The 18,115-nt window shown below is 35.0% G+C and overlaps 1 protein-coding gene across 1 annotated transcript in view; it reads left to right on the top strand.

Annotated features, from left to right (window-relative positions):
• Nucleotides 1-9,459, top strand: part of LOC129256699 (serine/threonine-protein kinase TBK1-like) — a 30,793-nt gene extending 21,334 nt beyond the window's left edge. Inside the window, exons 4-7 of the mRNA XM_054894864.2 lie at nt 2,113-2,294; nt 5,098-5,255; nt 6,858-7,348; nt 7,706-9,459. Coding sequence (XP_054750839.2) covers nt 2,113-2,294; nt 5,098-5,255; nt 6,858-7,348; nt 7,706-7,833 — 959 coding nt within the window. The 3' untranslated portion in view covers nt 7,834-9,459. The remainder of the gene's footprint in view (nt 1-2,112; nt 2,295-5,097; nt 5,256-6,857; nt 7,349-7,705) is intronic.
• Nucleotides 9,460-18,115: the final 8,656 nt, after the last annotated feature.

Below are 18,115 nucleotides of genomic sequence, written 5' to 3'. Positions count from 1 at the left end.
GCTATGATTTCGTCAAGTTTTCTCTCCACTGCATCACTTATTGCTTTAAGAAAGTCTTCACTTTCAATAACTTCTTTCAAAATAGTAGATACAGTAGAGACAGATGACCTTGGCATTATGAAAATAGAATATTCATATGATGAGACTGATTTCAGTTCCTGTCAATGACATCAGATAATCGATTCAAAGTTCAAAGTCAGAGATTGAGGACAAAGTCTATTGATATGAGCTGACATAAAATAGAGTTAATGGGACTAGAGTATAAATTACCACATCAGCTCAGATCTGCAGATCCATTCCAGAATATATCACAACATATTTTCAGAAACAGACATCATGTGTAGCAGCTAGGTAAGTTCACTCAAAGATTACATACCTCAATTTAAACGAAAGCTGTGATAAAAAGACGAAATCTATGACTGGATTTTGGGATCAGATTGCAGGTAAGCTCACAGGTAAGCTCACTTGATCATGGAAGAATACAACCAATATTCTGAATGCAATCATTGTATTCTGGCTGCACTCATGATGGAAGAATACAACCAATATTCTGAATGCAATCATTGTATTCTGGCTGCACTCATGATGGAAGAATTCAACCAATATTCTGAATGCAATCATTGTATTCTAGCTGCACTCTTGATGGAAGAATACAACCAATATTCTGAATGCAATCATTGTATTCTGGCTGCACTCATGGAAGAATACAACCAATATTCTGAATGCAATCATTGTATTCTGGCTGCACTCATGATGGAAGAATACAACCAATATTCTGAATGCAATCATTGTATTCTGGCTGCACTCATGATGGAAGAATACAACCAATATTCTGAATGCAATCTTGTATTCTGGCTGCACTCATGATGGAAGAATACAACCAATATTATAAATGCAATCATTGTATTCTGGCTGCACTCATGATGGAAGAATTCAACCAATATTCTGAATGCAATCATTGTATTCTGGCTGCACTCATGATGGAAGAATTCAACCAATATTCTGAATGCAATCATTGTATTCTGGCTGCACTCATGATGGAAGAATACAACCAATATTCTGAATGCAATCATTGTATTCTGGCTGCACTCATGATGGAAGAATTCAACCAATATTCTGAATGCAATCATTGTATTCTGGCTGCACTCATGATGGAAGAATTCAACCAATATTCTGAATGCAATCATTGTATTCTGGCTGCACTCATGATGGAAGAATTCAACCAATATTCTGAATGCAATCATTGTATTCTGGCTGCACTCATGATGGAAGAATACAACCAATATTCTGAATGCAATCATTGTATTCTGGCTGCACTCATGATGGAAGAATACAACCAATATTCTGAATGCAATCTTGTATGCTGGCTGCACTCATGATGGAAGAATACAACCAATATTCTGAATGCAATCTTGTATTCTGGCTGCACTCATGATGGAAGAATACAACCAATATTCTGAATACAATCATTGTATTCTGGCTGCACTCATGATGGAAGAATTCAACCAATATTCTGAATGTGATCATTGTATTCTGGCTGCACTCATGATGGAAGAATACAACTCTGCAATACCTCTTACAAGTTCCAAGTCATAATAGAAGGAGTGCTTCAACATTTTATATTGTAAAATGAAAGTATATTACCTAACCCTGATTCAGCTCATTTATGAGCATTAACTCTGATATTCATGAGACTTCTGATAAAAACTATTAGAGGAATTCTCTTTAATTTCCTATTTTGCTCTGTTCATGTCGCTGACCATGATCATGTGTCCTTAACTCCACCTGGATAGAATTGTATAGGATGGTAATAAACTGTGTTTCAGCTATTCCAATTTTATGTTTAAAAAAATTAATCTGTAGCTCAGCAGTAAATTCACTTGCTCTTTACGTATAATATAGAAATTTCGAATGCAATTATCATTTCTAACTTTACAATGCGGCAATCTCATTTTTAACTGAGATTGAAACATATCGCTTCTTGTCGTTGGTGTTAAAACTCTCCCTCTTAAAATTACAAATTTATTTAAGGAGGTTGTAAATCAAAATTATCAATTTAATGTATATTTTGCGAGTCCCTATATAATGCATTTTTGTTGTTTATTTGTACAGCTGCTGGTATGAAACATCTAAGAGATAAAGGTATCATCCATCGTGACATCAAACCAGGTAACATCATGATGGTTAAAGGTGAAGATGGAGTTTATATTTATAAACTAGCTGACTTTGGAGCAGCAAGGGAATTGGAAGATGATGAAGCCTTCAAGTCACTCTATGGAACAGAGGAATATCTGGTAAATTTCAGATATTGTCTAATAGTGCTTACAATTATCGTGGTTATTTTATTCTCTAATTAATCCCTTTCCAGAAGTGATGAAAACCATTAAATTCTAATGGTCCCTCAAATTAGTCTGTAGAATAATTCATACTTCTTTCATTCTCTTATTTTTTTTACACATTTTCTGCAAATTGTATTTTATTTTCCTCTACATTGCAGATATTCTATGAATTATTTAGACTACCCTTGTTATGGTACAGCCACGGTTTATCTTGTATTTTCTGCTTATTCTGTGGGGTTTTAGTCTCCTACAGTGACTTGTTGAAAATAAAAGTATTGTATTTATTTATACTTAAATAGTTAAAATTTCCCAGTATAGATTTTTACAACATTTATTGCAAGTCAGGTGATATTTATTGTTATCTCTCACATATCACATTGCAATATCATGTGTGATTGATTATGTTATATTTCCCTTGTTTATAAAAGTCCATGTATACCTAGATGATTACCAATTGAAATGAGGTTCCATGTCTAATCATTGAAGTATAACTTAATGACAACTTGCATACTGTAACTGTTTCTTTAAGTAATGTAAATGATTAGGGTATTTTTACTTATGACTGCAACAAATTTGATGGAAGTGTCAGAAAAATAAATCGGGTACAGGGATGGGATTTATTTTAGTAGCTCTTTGTGTGTAAGGAGAGGCAAGTATAGTAAGGAAATTATTAAGTCCTCAGCTATTAAATTGCCAGGAGGGCATAAAAACAAATGGAAAGCTAGTAATTTAGTATTAAAAATCATGAGTAAGAAAGGCACTGCCAGTGTGTACAAATAACATTGATTGAGCCTTGTCATTTTGTAATGCCTATGGATCTTGTAATTTCCCAGTAGTCACTTTCATAATTCTATGTTGATATACCAGAACACCCAAGGGAGTTACGACATGTATGGGAATTCCCCCAAAGTTGTGATGTCACATCAACATACATCACAGCTATAACACATTAATGTTAGGGGTATGTTTCACATATGTGTGTTTGTCACATTTGAAAAAGGGAATTTACTTTACCGAATGTACATAAGGTAGCTCATGATTGAAAAAGAAAACAGATTGCATTGTATAAAAACTGAAATCATTTCTGAATTTGTCTTATTACTTTGATGTGTAGATGAAATTTGAATTTCACTTTCAATAGAGTTGTATTGGGTTTAGTTTCCATGTACCATTTAAGTGTATTAATGACAATACTGATTCTTGATGATGATTTCATATTGAAAAAAAAAAATAAACTCCATCAGATTGAAAAAGATGTACATGTAAATAAAGTTTAACAATGTTTATATAAGAAAAAAAAATCATTGTAAATTTGATTATATAGTTTAGAGAAGTTTGTGAAAAAGTTGAATTTCTTGGACCATAGAATTTTGTTGCACTCAGGAGTAAATTTGACTGAGAAGAGTTTAATCTCACGTTTTGGAAAATCTGGGATGAAAAATTACTTGACTATGTTGACTTTTGTGATTATTTTGTATGGAAAGTCTAGATTGTTTTTCTCTTTTTCAGTCCATGACAAGTATCTTGGTTATTTCTGTAAAGTGGCTATGTATTTGATGATTATTGAATGTATTGTATCTATTTATTGTTATTATTAAATAATGTAACTTCTGAAGGTTTCCATGGCAAACAAGAATAGTGTAGTAGGTTTCAAGGTACACCATATGTACATGTATCTTTCTTGGGCAAGTGTCAGTCCTGAAAAGGACCACCCAAACTTGACGTTTCGACAAGTGTTCTCTTGTCGTCTTCAGGAGAAGACGACTATTTGTAATTCTTTTCACCTAATGGATGTTTATAATTTGTGAGATTGAGAATTCAATTATTAAAGTAATAACAGAAAAGTGTCTGTATATCCTGAAATTCAGATGTTCAAAATGATGAATCAGGAATATGAAATGACAAAATATGTTTTGCACAGTTTAATGGTAACATCATCACAAGGCATTATATGAAGCAGTGTATGTTTCATCAACTAAATTAGTTTTTATTCTCATTTAAAATTTATAATGTTCTGCTTTTACGTAGCTGGTAATGCCATACAAATCTCTGTAAATTGCATACATTTAGGTAAATATTCAGAGCTATTTATAGCAAATTCTTGTTTCAATTTCTTCAAATTTATATCTGCTCTTTTGAAATCATGATTTTTTTTCTAGCTAAACACTATCTTTATAATTCCATGATGTACAAATATTTGTACAAGGCAGGCTAATATCTAGAGACAAGGATGTCAAGATTAACCCAATTGAATACAGGAATCAGTTTGAGATTTAAAAAATAAAAGGATTAAACTCTCACTGGTCACTTTTCATGGAGAGTGGAAAACCTGATTGTATTTGTTATTGAAACCATATAATCTTCATCTTAGACAATGAATTTCAACTTTATTCAGCTTTCCATGTTAAGTATGGAGTTACATGTATAATAATAATAATAACGGTATACTTACCCAGGGTAGCCACTTCAGCTCCGAAAACTGTTCTCCCAGCGGGCCCTGCTATTATTATTACCCCGGCTAAGCTAGGTTACCTATTCAGGTGCACACAGCTTTTTGAGGAATTCCTGCCGGTACCCATTTACCTCACCTGGGTTGAGTGCAGCACACTGTGGATTAATTCCTTGCTGAAGGAAGCTACGCCATGGCTGGGATTTGAACCCACGACCCTCTGTTTCAAAGTCTGGAGACTAATCCACTGGGCCACGACGCTCAATTTGATATTCTTCTCTGATGTTTTTGTATATGTTTACCTTCTAGCACCCTGACCTGTATGAGAGAGCTGTTCTAGGTGAAAGAAACAGGACAGAATTTACAGCACAGACTGACCTTTGGTCACTTGGAGTAACCTTCTATCATACTGCAACAGGGTCACTTCCATTCCGTGCCCATGGAGGACGTAACAACAGAGGTGTCATGTGAGTTCAAAGTACAGGTTTGAAATGTACAAAGACATTCAAACATTCATTTTGCAATTTATCTTCATCAATTATGTTATAACTGTAGAGCAGATTATTTGGAATTTTCAGGTTTTTGTCTTGCCTGCGTAGCGGAGCGAGACATAGGTATCACTAAATCACCAAATTCATACCAGAGGTCCATCTCCTGAAGGCACAGGTCAAGTTCGAATATGAGTCGAATTTGAATAAGGTCAAAGGTCAATGAACTTTCCATGACTGGCACTGTGCTGTGTTGTACACACAATAACTTTCTATAGCTTCGAGGTGGGATCACCAAATTCATACCAGAGGTCCATCTCCTGAAGGCACAGGTCAAGTTCGAATATGAGTCGAATTTGAATAAGGTCAAAGGATAAAGGTCCATGAACTTTCCATGACTGGCACTGTGCTGTGTTGTACACATAATAACTTTGTACACATAATAACTTTCTATATCTTCAAGGTGGGATCACCAAATTCATACCAGAGGTCCATCTCCTGAAGGCACAGGTCAAGTTCGAATATGAGTCGAATTTGAATAAGGTCAAAGGTCAATGAACTTTCCATGACTGGCACTGTGCTGTGTTGTACACACAATAACTTTCTATAGCTTCGAGGTGGGATCACCAAATTCATACCAGAGGTCCATCTCCTGAAGGCACAGGTCAAGTTCGAATATGAGTCGAATTTGAATAAGGTCAAAGGTCAATGAACTTTCCATGACTGGCACTGTGCTGTGTTGTACACACAATAACTTTCTATAGCTTCGAGGTGAGATCGCCAAATTCATAACAGACGTCCATCTCTTGAAGGTACAGGTCAAGTTCGAATATGAGTCGAATTTGAATAAGGTCAAAGGTCAATGAACTTTCCATGACTGGCACTGTGCTGTGTTGTACACACAATAACTTTCTATAGCTTCAAGGTGAGATCGCCAAATTCATAACAGAGGTCCATCTCTTGAAGGTGCAGGTCAAGTTCAAATGTGAGTTTAATTTGATTAAGGTCAAAGGTCAATGAACTTTCCATGACTGGCACTGTGCTGTGTTGTACACATAATAACTTTTTTTATCTTAGAGGTAGGATTGCCAAATTCAAACAAGAGTTCCATCTCTTAAAGGTGCAGGTCAAGTTCGAATGTGAGTTGAATTTGATTAAGGTCAAAGGTCAATGAACTTTCCATGACTGGCACTGCTGTGTACACACAATAACTTTCTATAGCTTCGAGGTGGGATCGCCAAACTCGTAACAGAGGTCCATCTAAGTCATATAGCATACATGTAGTTTTGACATGCAGTCTCGTCATGACTGCAATATGCAGGCGAGACAACGTTTGTCTTGTTTTAATCTATTAATTAATTTGTCAAATCAATCATTCATTAAATTCTGATTACATTTTGATTAGAATGGACATGTGTTTTTGTTCAGAACTTTATGTCAAGTTAAATTTATGAACATTTCATTTAATTTCCAAAGATATAATCTTTTTGGGAATGGAACCATAAACAATTTTAAAAGCAATCATTGACATCTGGCTTCCCAATATTGAATTTAGATATTGATATGTGTTTTTGTATTCAGGCATAAGATAACAACCACCAAGAAATCAGGAATAATATCAGGTGTCCAGGAAGTGCTTAATGGACCTATCATCTGGAGTGAAGAGCTCCCAAAGACTTGTCACTTTTCACTTGACATGCGTCAACAGGTCAAAACCCTTCTTTCAAATACCATGGAATGTAACATACAGAAGATGTGGAGCTTTGAAATCTTCTTTGAATATGTTCAGAAACTGACCAGTATGCATCCTGTAGATATCTTTGTGGCTCCTACTTGTGAGTGTCATATCATCTATGTAGAGCCTCATCGTAAGGTAGCAGACTTACAGGACAAGGTGGCACATTTGACTGGAATCCAACCTGAAACTCAATGTTTCTTGTATGAGAAGAAAGTCTTTGATCTTGAGAAGTGTTTGAGGTGTGAGGATCTACCGAAGACATCTCCAGATAATCCTCTGATATTGATCAGAATGGGAGCGGAAGCCATTCCAGGCATCAGGATTCCACCGTTACGTAAGGGACTTTGTATTATATATTTTAGTAGTACTGACATAAGTGAATTAAAAATGGAGGACAGAAGAATACCCCCCCCCCCTCTCCACACACACCCACACATGTTGCAAAAGCATTGATTACAATTGAAATGGAAATTATGCTTTAAAGCTATTAATAAGAGGGGTCTAGGTAAAATGTATTCAGTCACAGAGAATTTATACTCCCTCCCAACAATGGTCTAAATGCATCACATAGGTCTCCATCCAAAAGATTGTAAACTCAAAAGAAATTAAATGTTATAAGAGATAACAGTAGAACTAAGGAAGTTATGAGGGGATGATAACAGTATATAATTTCATTATATTCCTAATACAGCAACTCAACCAAAAACAGCCACTCATTTTTCTGTACAACAAGACTGTACCTTAGCCAAGGTATGTACTTTCAAAAAGCTTTTATTAATGCATCAAGAGATGAGGCATTTTACATGTAATTTACTTTAATCTTATATATGGAGGTATTCCAGGTCTTGCATGAAACCAAGGTGATTAAGATGGGTGCCCATCTTAATTTGCTTTCCTGCCCTTAAAATTCCCTCATTGCCAACAATGGCTCTAAAGCCAAAAAAGAAGTTGTCTTGCCCTCTTGATGGCTTACTTTTAGAGCTGTGTTATTTCTTTTAGAATAATTGCTTCAGAAGATTTGAAGGTACTTGAAGAATACATTGGACCCTTAGCCAAATTTCTCTGAACATTATTTCAAATATTTAATTTATCAGTTAAATTCATTTAGTGTAGAAGCTGTTATTCATGAATTTCATGGATTGCCGAACGCCTTGCGAATTTAATATCAAGTGAAAATATTGACCCATTTAAGAACTAGTGCCTATGTCCCTGACAGTAAGGCTTAGCTATTGAAAACATGGTGTGTGGTGAAATACCTGAGAAATTTACCTCTACACATACAAAAAAATGAGGTTGAAACAATACAGTTTAATAGTAATATTAAAAGTTGCTAGAATTTCACTTTTTTATTTCTCAAACAAAATCAGAATCTCAATTATTTTCCTAGCTTATTGTTATCAATAGTCATTCACTTAATACTGTGATATTCAAATGTATTTTCCACGAAATAATTTGATCTTATTTTCATCTGATTGTTTCTACATACAGGTTCATGTTCAGCTATTTGCATACTCATTAATATTCTTGAGTCACATGACCAGAGGTTTTGGAGGTGTAAGAACCCACTTTTTCAAAAATGAATCAAACAAAACACAACTTAATTATATAAACCTAATAGTGCTTTTACAGTTCAAACTGTGATATGGTGAATTTTCAGATCGAAAAGTACAAAAAGAGTGAAATATAAGCCACTATTCTCACACTTTTATAACTGCTTTTTTAAATGAATATATTATGTATAAAATACATGTCTTCATTGGGGCTTTGAGGAGCATATTTTTGCTGCTCTGAAATGCTGTAAAAGTGTTTAGTATATCTTCCTATCACAAATTCAACAATGTGCAAAAATGTCCTGACCCCTCCATTTGAAAAAAAAAATATGTATGTGAAAATAATAGCTCTTACGGTGTTCTTTATTTATCTGCAAGAATAATGCCTCTACTTGGTGTGTGTGTGTGTGTACAGTAAATCAGCTATTAAGTGCAGAGATGCCTATTTATATTGATTATTTTTATTATTTTGCTCACTTAATGATATTAATAATATATACCTAGGCCCAACTGCATAAAAGTTACTATTATAGTAACTTTGGCAGTCACCATTGAATGGCAAAGTTACTATTTTTTTTGTTTTGAATAATATTTTATTTTCTTCCTCTTTCAAATCAATAAGTTTACAATCACAATTCATATAAATAAAGATTCTTTGTATGTATACAATCAATAAACAATCAAACAAATAAATATATCAATATCAATGAGATTACGAATATTTTTGAAATGATTACAAATGAAATTAAACTGCCAAATTTCTCTTCTATAACAATGTGAAAGCAGAGGGGAAAAACCCGTATCAATCGACAAAATAAAAAAAACGTACTTTGTAAAAAATGACTTTTTCCCTGAATAGAATAGAAATAATCTCTTTTGCACATATTAATTGTACAACAAAATAAAAAAAGGATAAAATAATATTTTAAAGGTTAATTAGAGGAAGGTTATCCTAAAACGTCCCTACACACTCAACTTACCCCCATACCCCCTCCCCCCTCATCTCTCTCCCCAGACACTCACACAAGCTCACTTCAACTCACCACTACTCACAGCTCCCCCCCCCCCCTCCCTCTTCCCCGTCACAAAACTCACACATCCATCTACACACGTACATCCACACACAATGCATCCTGCTCTGGTACAACTATCTGTATTTGAACAAATAAACAAAACAGAAACAAAATGAAGCAACCAATACATCCATAGTATTAAGAAAGGTATGCATTGATTTGTTCCCATTTCCTTAAGTGCACCCCCAGCTTCCCCTTTTTACACGCTATTTGATATTCCGTATCTCTATACTCTTTAACCAAATGTGTCACTTTCTGTACGGTTGGCAATATTCCCTGTTTTCTTGAACTAAAAATGATATACTTAATTAAGAATATAATACAATTTATTAAAGCTACTCTTGTAGTATTTCCAGATATCCCCATGAAAATTGTTTTCCAAACGTCACTGCCAAGTTCATTCAGTTGAAATATTTTACTCATCTCTTCCCATAATCGCTTAACTTCAGGACAATAAAAAAATAAATGTTGGTAAGACTCAACTTCTTTTTTACAAAAGGAACAGAAATTATCTGTCTCAAAACCGAATTTAAAAAGTTCCCTTTTTGTGTACACAGCCCCTTGTAATTGTTTGTATTGAAATTCTCTGTGTTTATTGCATAGCATTGCACATTTCAGTCTCAAAAATACTTCTTTCAGTTCCGCCATTCCCAAATCATATTCGGATTGCCCATCTGTAACATGAAATACATAATCAATTTGAAAATTTTCAATGAAGTGGTCATATATTCGTCTAGATTTTATATCACATAGTTTCTGAACATGCCCACATATCATCAATTGAATTTCAAAGTTATCTGTATCCATTTCCATAAAATCATTTTGTATCCACTCTTCTGTTATTACTGAAAATATCTTTTGAATTTTGAGCAAGTTTTCAGATGAAAATTTCAGATTATACCAGTATGAAACTGGTCTTAATTTACCTCCAACTATTATATCCGAGACCTTAACTATACCTTTCTGAAATAATTCAATATCAAAAAAGGTCTTATTATTAAGGCATAGACGCTTGTTATTAAAAATAATGGGATTACTTTTCCCTCCAAAATGTCTACACTTATCTAATTCGTGCCATGCCTTCAGCATATCTATGTAAAATAATGGTATACCTTTTAAATTTATTCTTCTCGTATCATAATCACACAGAAATATGATTCGACCACCTAAAGAGCTAAAAAAATATTCGAAGGTTGCTTTCCAACCCGAACTTTTCCCTCCATCTAGCAAACGTTTAATCCACATTATTCGTTGGGTCTTAACAAAGACCTCAATATTTTGAGCTCTCAGTCCTCCAACAGAATAGTCTTGATATAGAACCTTGCGTTTTATTCTATCTCTTCCTCCCCAAATAAAATTAAAAGAAATTCTTTCTATTTCCTTAAAAACGTCTTTTGGAACTGTCATCAGGGAAGAAACATAATTTAATTTTGAAAATGCATACATTTTCAAAAGTTTTATTTTACCATACATCGTAAGATCTCTCTGCTTCCACCAACCAATAAGTCTTTTAATTTTACTCAAGATTTCCTTATAGTTCAAGTCATCTTTGACTTTACAATCCCGTGCGAAATATACCCCTAAGATTTTAATATGTTGTAACCAATGTCCAAGAAGTGGTAAACCAGGTCTATCTCTTTCTTCTCCCAACCATAAAAAGTTTGTTTTATCCATATTAATCTTCAATCCACTTAAATTTTCAAAATCTGAGAATATTTTCTTTACTCTATGGATCGAGTTCATATCTTTTAAAAACAATGTAATGTCGTCTGCATACAGAACTTGTTTTATTTCCCGTTTCCCAAATCCTATCCCTTTAATATTAACATCTCTCCTAATATAATGAGCTAATAATTCAATCGCTATGATAAATAAATATGGAGAGAGTGGATCCCCCTGCCTTACTCCTCTATTAACTTCAAAATATCCCGTAGAATGCCCCCCGTTCAACACGCAACTACTAACATTATAATAAAGAGTTTTGACCCAAGAACACAGATTTTTCCCAAACCCGAAATGTTCTAAAGTTTTGAATAAAAGTTTATGAGAGATACAATCGAATGCCTTTTCAAAATCCACTGCAATTAAAAAACCTAAGGGTTGATACAAAGACTGAAAAAACATATCATCAATTAACCGAACTGCTTCCCCAATATTACGATCTTTGACATAACCCACTTGATCACAATGAATAATATCTCCCAAGACCTCTTTCACCCTTGTCGCTAACACTTTTGACAAAATTTTATAATCTACATTCAAAAGAGTTATCGGCCTATAGTTTTTCATGTGCAAAGGATTTTTGCCTTCTTTTTCAATTAGAGTAATTACCCCCTGTCTCTGCGAATTTGACATTTTAACTTCAAAACTCTCATTGAAAGCTTCAACAATGATTTTCCCTAAAAGTGGCCAAAATGTAAAGTAGAACTCTGCGGTAAAACCATCATTGCCAGGCGATTTATTCAATTTCATTTCCTTTAAAGCCTGAAAACATTCTTCATGTGTTATCGGATATTCACAAAACTCTCTATTTTCTTTACTCAATTTGGGTAAATCACAAAAAAACATGTTTTCAATATCATCATTAGTTTCAAGATTTTTACATGCATATAAATTTTTATAAAACTCCCGAATGATTTTTATAATACCTTTGCAATCTCGCACCGTTTCCTGATTTTTATTATAAATCTCCTTAATCGCACTTCTCCTTTTATTGGATTTAAGTAATTGTTCAAAGAACTGTGAATTTCTTTCTCCTTCTTCAGACCATTGGGCTCTTGAACGGACCTTTAGACCTTGACGAGAATAGTCGAAAAGTTTATCTAGTTCCTCTTTTTTTAATTCAATTTCGTTTTGGATATCAATATAAAAAGTGATCGTCAAGCGATATTCTAAATCTTTAATTTCTTTTTGTAATTTTTCAATGTGAAATTTTGAGTTTTGCTCTTTCACGGGAAAATGCCATTATATATTCTCTTAACTTCATTTTCATAAATTCCCAAAATTTAATCTTGCTTGTTATTTGGTCCCGCCATATTCTTTCTATTTCAGAAATCTTCATCTTTACCCCGTCTACAAAATCTTTATCAGAGTATAAACTGCTGTTAAACTTCCAGAACGATCTCCCATATGCAAAACTTTCGACTAAATTATCAAACTCGACCTGAACTCCAGCATGGTCAGGAGTGATTGAGGGTAAAATGTTTGAACTTTTCACGTCTTTTTCTAATTTCGAGGAGATAAAAATATAATCCAATCTGCTCTGAACGAAGGGATTATTTTGTTTGAAGGTAAATTCTTTTTTGTTAGGATGCCGCTTCCGCCACACATCAATTAGATTTAGCCTATCAAGAAAATCCACCAATGAATCTTTATATCTATTTTTTGAAATATTACTTCCACCCATGTAGTCTAAGTTTCGATTCATAGCAATATTAAAATCTCCTCCAACAATAAGAGAATATTCTTGACTAACTACAGAAGATAAAATTTTGTCTAAATCAGACAGAAAATTACATTGTGAGTTTTCTTTATTCCCTGTGGGAAAATATACACTGCCCAATATAATCTTTTCACCTTGACACTTTCCTTTAATTATAACATATCGTCCTTCTTTATCAATGATAATTTTTTCTTTGAGAAAATCAACCTTTGATTTAAACATTATGATAACTCCCCTACTGTGGTAACTCCCATGACTGAAAAACATTTCCCCCTTCCAATCAGCCTTCCATCCACCTTCAGTGTCTTTTGTGCTGAAAGTTTCCTGCAGAAATATTATATCCCCCATCATCTGACACCACTGAAATATTTTATTCCTTTTGATTCTATCTCTCAACCCTCTGACATTGACCGAAAGTAATTTTAAGTTACCCGACATCAATTAACACAAAAAGTCTAAACCTCTGACAAAAAATTTGGAACAAAAATATGAATGATAATATCACTGCAAATTGGTAGCTTGATTTATTTAAAATGACAAAATAACCTATTAAACTAAACTGGAGATAAGATAAATACAGACAGACACCAGAACTGGAAAACATAACACCCAACATATCATTCCCCTTCACCGCAACAAACACAACACATACACTTCTGCAAACATACTCAAACACATTCCCATAGACTGTCCCTACTATGAAACCCAAAGAAGAAAGACTTTTCTTCATGTCCTAAAAACAAAGTATGAATAGGCCTATTTTGAGGCCTCTCCCATCCCTCCTGCGATTTGAAAACTAAAATTAAAGAAGATTCAAAGTTATTTTCACAAAATGTATCACTCCCTCCTAAAAAAACAACTAAATTACCTCACTCATCCCAGTGTTTATACTGAATATAACAACTGTTTTTCTTTCTTTTTTCCCTATCTTAACAATTATTTTTAACATTTCATTGATAGATATATGAACTCCCTGAATATTTTTCAATTAATAAATAAAAAATAATAATAATATTTGTGACTTTTATTCCTCTTCATATAATATCTAAAATCTCAAAATCTTCATGGAATATCTTAATATGTTTAAAAAAAAAAATTTACTATCTTTTTATGAACAGAAATAAAAATAAAATTATTATTCCCATTCATGCGAAGGAAAAAGAAAAGAGGAAAGGGGGAAAAGGCATCTTTTGCAAGATTTAGCTTACATTACCACGTACAGGAAGGCGGTGACGAGGTCTCACAGATATACTTTCGCCGTCCAGCCTCCCGGGCCAAACAGAGCCGAGAGGACGTGACACGCCATGACTTTTAAAAGATATTCATATTAGTATTCAGTTCATCATTGCAAACCACGCCCAGTCAGCTCCGATGGTCCCGAGAAACCAGAGACGACTCGGGTTACTAAAAAAAAAAAAAACTCTCGGCACCAACCTTCGCGGAACAGTCACGTCATAAATAACAACCTCACCTAAACCAGGACTCTACAACATTGTACTTGTTCGACAAAACTGATATATTTCTACTATTATTTCACTAACTAGCTACTTTCCTTCTTGCATCCTAACAAATAGCATTATAAATATGCCAGCCTTTCTGAATGTTTCTCCTTCAATAGCACCTAGAGTACAAAAACTAGCTGTTGTGTGAGAGAAAAAAAATCCCCTTCTTCCGAAATTTGTAAACTCAAGCACAATATCTTTATAATTTATTCCTCTTCAAAAAATAGTTCCTAAAGTCTCAAAGTCTTTATGCAATCTACAAACTTACTGTATTGTCAATTTATTTATATATATATAACAAAAAAAGGAAATTTCCTTATCCCCCCTTCATGTAAAAAGAGGGAAAGAGCATCAGTTAATACACAAAATAACTATCATTTCTGTCTGTTGGCGAACCTCATCCTGCTCATGAAGATGGTTCCCTAGTTCCCTAGCCGTCAGACCATTCACCAACCCCGTATTGACGACTAGCCTATAATCCAGGCGGAGGCCGCAGCGACCGTCCTCGCCTCTACGCCGAAACGCAAGCGACACGACCGACCCAGCGAAGGCCACGCACTGTGCCTGCGTAAGCAGCCAGCCACAATACTCAGCCCCCGCCAGATCAGACGCATCGCCCGCGCCCAGCACAGATCACAGACGACCAGCTAACCATCCGCTGACCACAAGAAGCTGGTGACAGGTCTCAAACGAAATACACCCGCCTTCCGGCCTCCCGGACCAATCAGAGCCTGGCAGACGTACCGCGTCATTGATGAAAAAGATATACGGGCACATTATCGATATCTAAATCATTCAGTTGACTATTGCGAATCACGCCCAGTCAGCCCCGATTGTCCCGAGAAACCAGAGACGAGGTCAATAAACATGAACTCTCGCCACCAGCTTCCGCGGACCAATCATAACTGAGAAAAAAAAAGTACACGTCATAACAACCTCGCCCAAACCAGGGTACTACAACATTTCAAGTATCCGACAGAATTGAATGACTAGCTGTTTTCCTTCTTATATCTTAACAATTGACATTAACATCATCCACCCCAACCACTTTATCCGACTCTCGCCTTCCAGCCCTCCCGGACCAATCAGAGAAGAGAAAGCGTACTGCGTCATTGATGATAAAAGAAATTGATAATTACCCATGTAAATTATCCAAATCATTCAGTTGACCACTCAAATACCACGCCCAGTCAGCTCCGATTGTCCCGGGAAACCCAGAGACGAGGTCAATTAAAAAACATGAACTCTCGCCACCAGCCTCCGCGGACCAATGTAAGTTGATGAAAAACAGTCACGTCATAGCTAGTGGATAGCACATTACCTCGCCTGAACCAGGGTTCTACATTTTACGAATTCGACTTAATTGTTTCCTTCTCCTATTTTTGAATTACTAAACACTTCACACATTCCAGCGTCTGCATCAAATGTATTTGACAAAGCTATTTTCTTTTCTTATCTTAATGAATTGTATAGTATGATTCAGTTACGTAATACAATCAGGGTAACCATTCTGAACATTACAGTGATTTATGCCTGCACTGTTATCTATCTTTACTAATTCGTTGAAATGCATTCTTTCTCTTATAACATTCCATATACAAATAAGCTTTTAAGCATTATTACCTCCAAACCAATCATGAAAAGAAATGGTCCTTTTACCCTTACAAAAGCTTTGAATTCCCAAACATCTCGATCTTCCTTCGCAATGTAGAAACCAAGAAGAACAGCATAATGAAATATTCCCCAATATCACGGAGCTATTATCATTTCAACTACAATTTGAACGACAATTTTATGAAGAATTAACTTTTTCCCCAACCAGCCTTAATCCCCTTGGAATGTATTCCATAGAGCATTTTTCACAAAATGACCACACAAAAAAAAATATCTTCAGAACTGATCATAACTGACTCCAGAAAAAAGATTCACAGCAACAGGTATCTCTATAAAGTACATACAATATGATCTTAAATCATGGAGCTATAGCTCTATGCTTAAATGTAGCTTATTTTTGTTTCCTTTATATAAAAAAGTGAGAAAAGCATAAGCACCATGTTGTTACTATGCAATCTTATTTCCATTCATCACTGTCTAATCTAGTCAAGGTGTGTTATGACTCAGTACTCTAATCAATTTCTTGCAATATCATAATCAATTTTACGTATTTCTTGCATCTTTGAAGATATTTATCTTTTCCCGCTGTAAAGTTTTTTTTAATCAAAATAAATATCAAATAGAAAAGAAAGGAAATATGATAACAGTACCTCATCTACTCCTGTTCATTCAGTTATGTTATGATTTAATATTCCTCATTCAGCTGCAGTTGCTTGCCAAGTCTCGTTCTTGTGATGATGAGTTGACAGTAAAATCTGCAATTCTCGGGTGTTCAGTTACACTCCCTTTTTTTTTAGCTTGATTGCATGTAGAGTTGATACCTCGCAGGCTCGCACAATGGTAAAAAATACATATCCTCCACTCGGTAAACATTAATAAGATGAGAGAGAAATTCATTCACCTCCATCTTTCGCGTTAAAAAAAAAAAAAAGCACACTAAATCGATATTTCACTTGAATTATCGACGAAATGAACATCCCGACACCGACCAGAGGGAACGAGCTTCACAAAATAAATACTTGTCACCTCCATGATCGCTGGTAACTTGTGACAAATTTCAAATAGATACTTTCTGCAAAGCAAAATTTTCTTCAATCTATATTTTTAAAATCAAGATGACAGATGAAATTACAATACCATCAAATTATGCTCTGCAGCTACATTATGTTGCACCTACCATCATCTCCCCATCAGTAGCAGCCGCTGCAGCACCCTCGTTGAAATCTGTTGTCGGCTTTGCTATCCCTGTGGTCATGTTGGTGGTCGATCCAGCTCCCGCCATCGTTGTCGGAATCCTCATGTTAGGCAAATTCTTCTTCACTCTTTCGTCTACGTCTTTCCCTCGTTGGTTTTCGAAGTCTCGCACAAAAGCTTCCTGTTGATTTCGAGGCATGTGTACGTTGTCGATAAATAGCTTAACTGGATCTGTTCTTGAAAAGTATGCCAATTTCCCCATTCTTCTGGCAACTTTCAACGCCATAATTTGGGGGTGCCTAGCCTCTCTAATTCTTTTCAGTAGATCTTCTGCAATATATACACAACAAAAAAAGTAAGTCCCCCTAAATCAAATTGCTGTAACTTTTGAACGGAATTATTTTGAGATATGATATTTCGTAGGTGGTTTTCTGCACTCATTAAGCAACCTCTGGGGAAAAATGAGATTGATCGGTTGAGTCATGCGTGAGTAATTAAAGATTGAATTAAAAATGACCATTTTTGAAAGTCACAAGAGTCGTTTTTCAGATTGTGCAAATACAAAGCTGGGCAAAAGTTGTTTTTAGGTGAATTTTATGGTGTTAATGCTGTTTTACTATCCATCATTTAGCCACTCCACACACAATTTTGATATCGTATGTTCATGGTTGAGTGAGCACAATAATGCAGGGGTCGCGGGGGGGGGGGGCTCAGCCCCCCACTTTT

Source organism: Lytechinus pictus, chromosome 3 (genome assembly GCF_037042905.1).
Source record: "Lytechinus pictus isolate F3 Inbred chromosome 3, Lp3.0, whole genome shotgun sequence".
NCBI lineage: Eukaryota > Metazoa > Echinodermata > Echinoidea > Temnopleuroida > Toxopneustidae > Lytechinus > Lytechinus pictus.
Note: the sequence above shows the minus strand (reverse complement) of the source record. Positions and strands in the feature narration are given on the sequence as shown.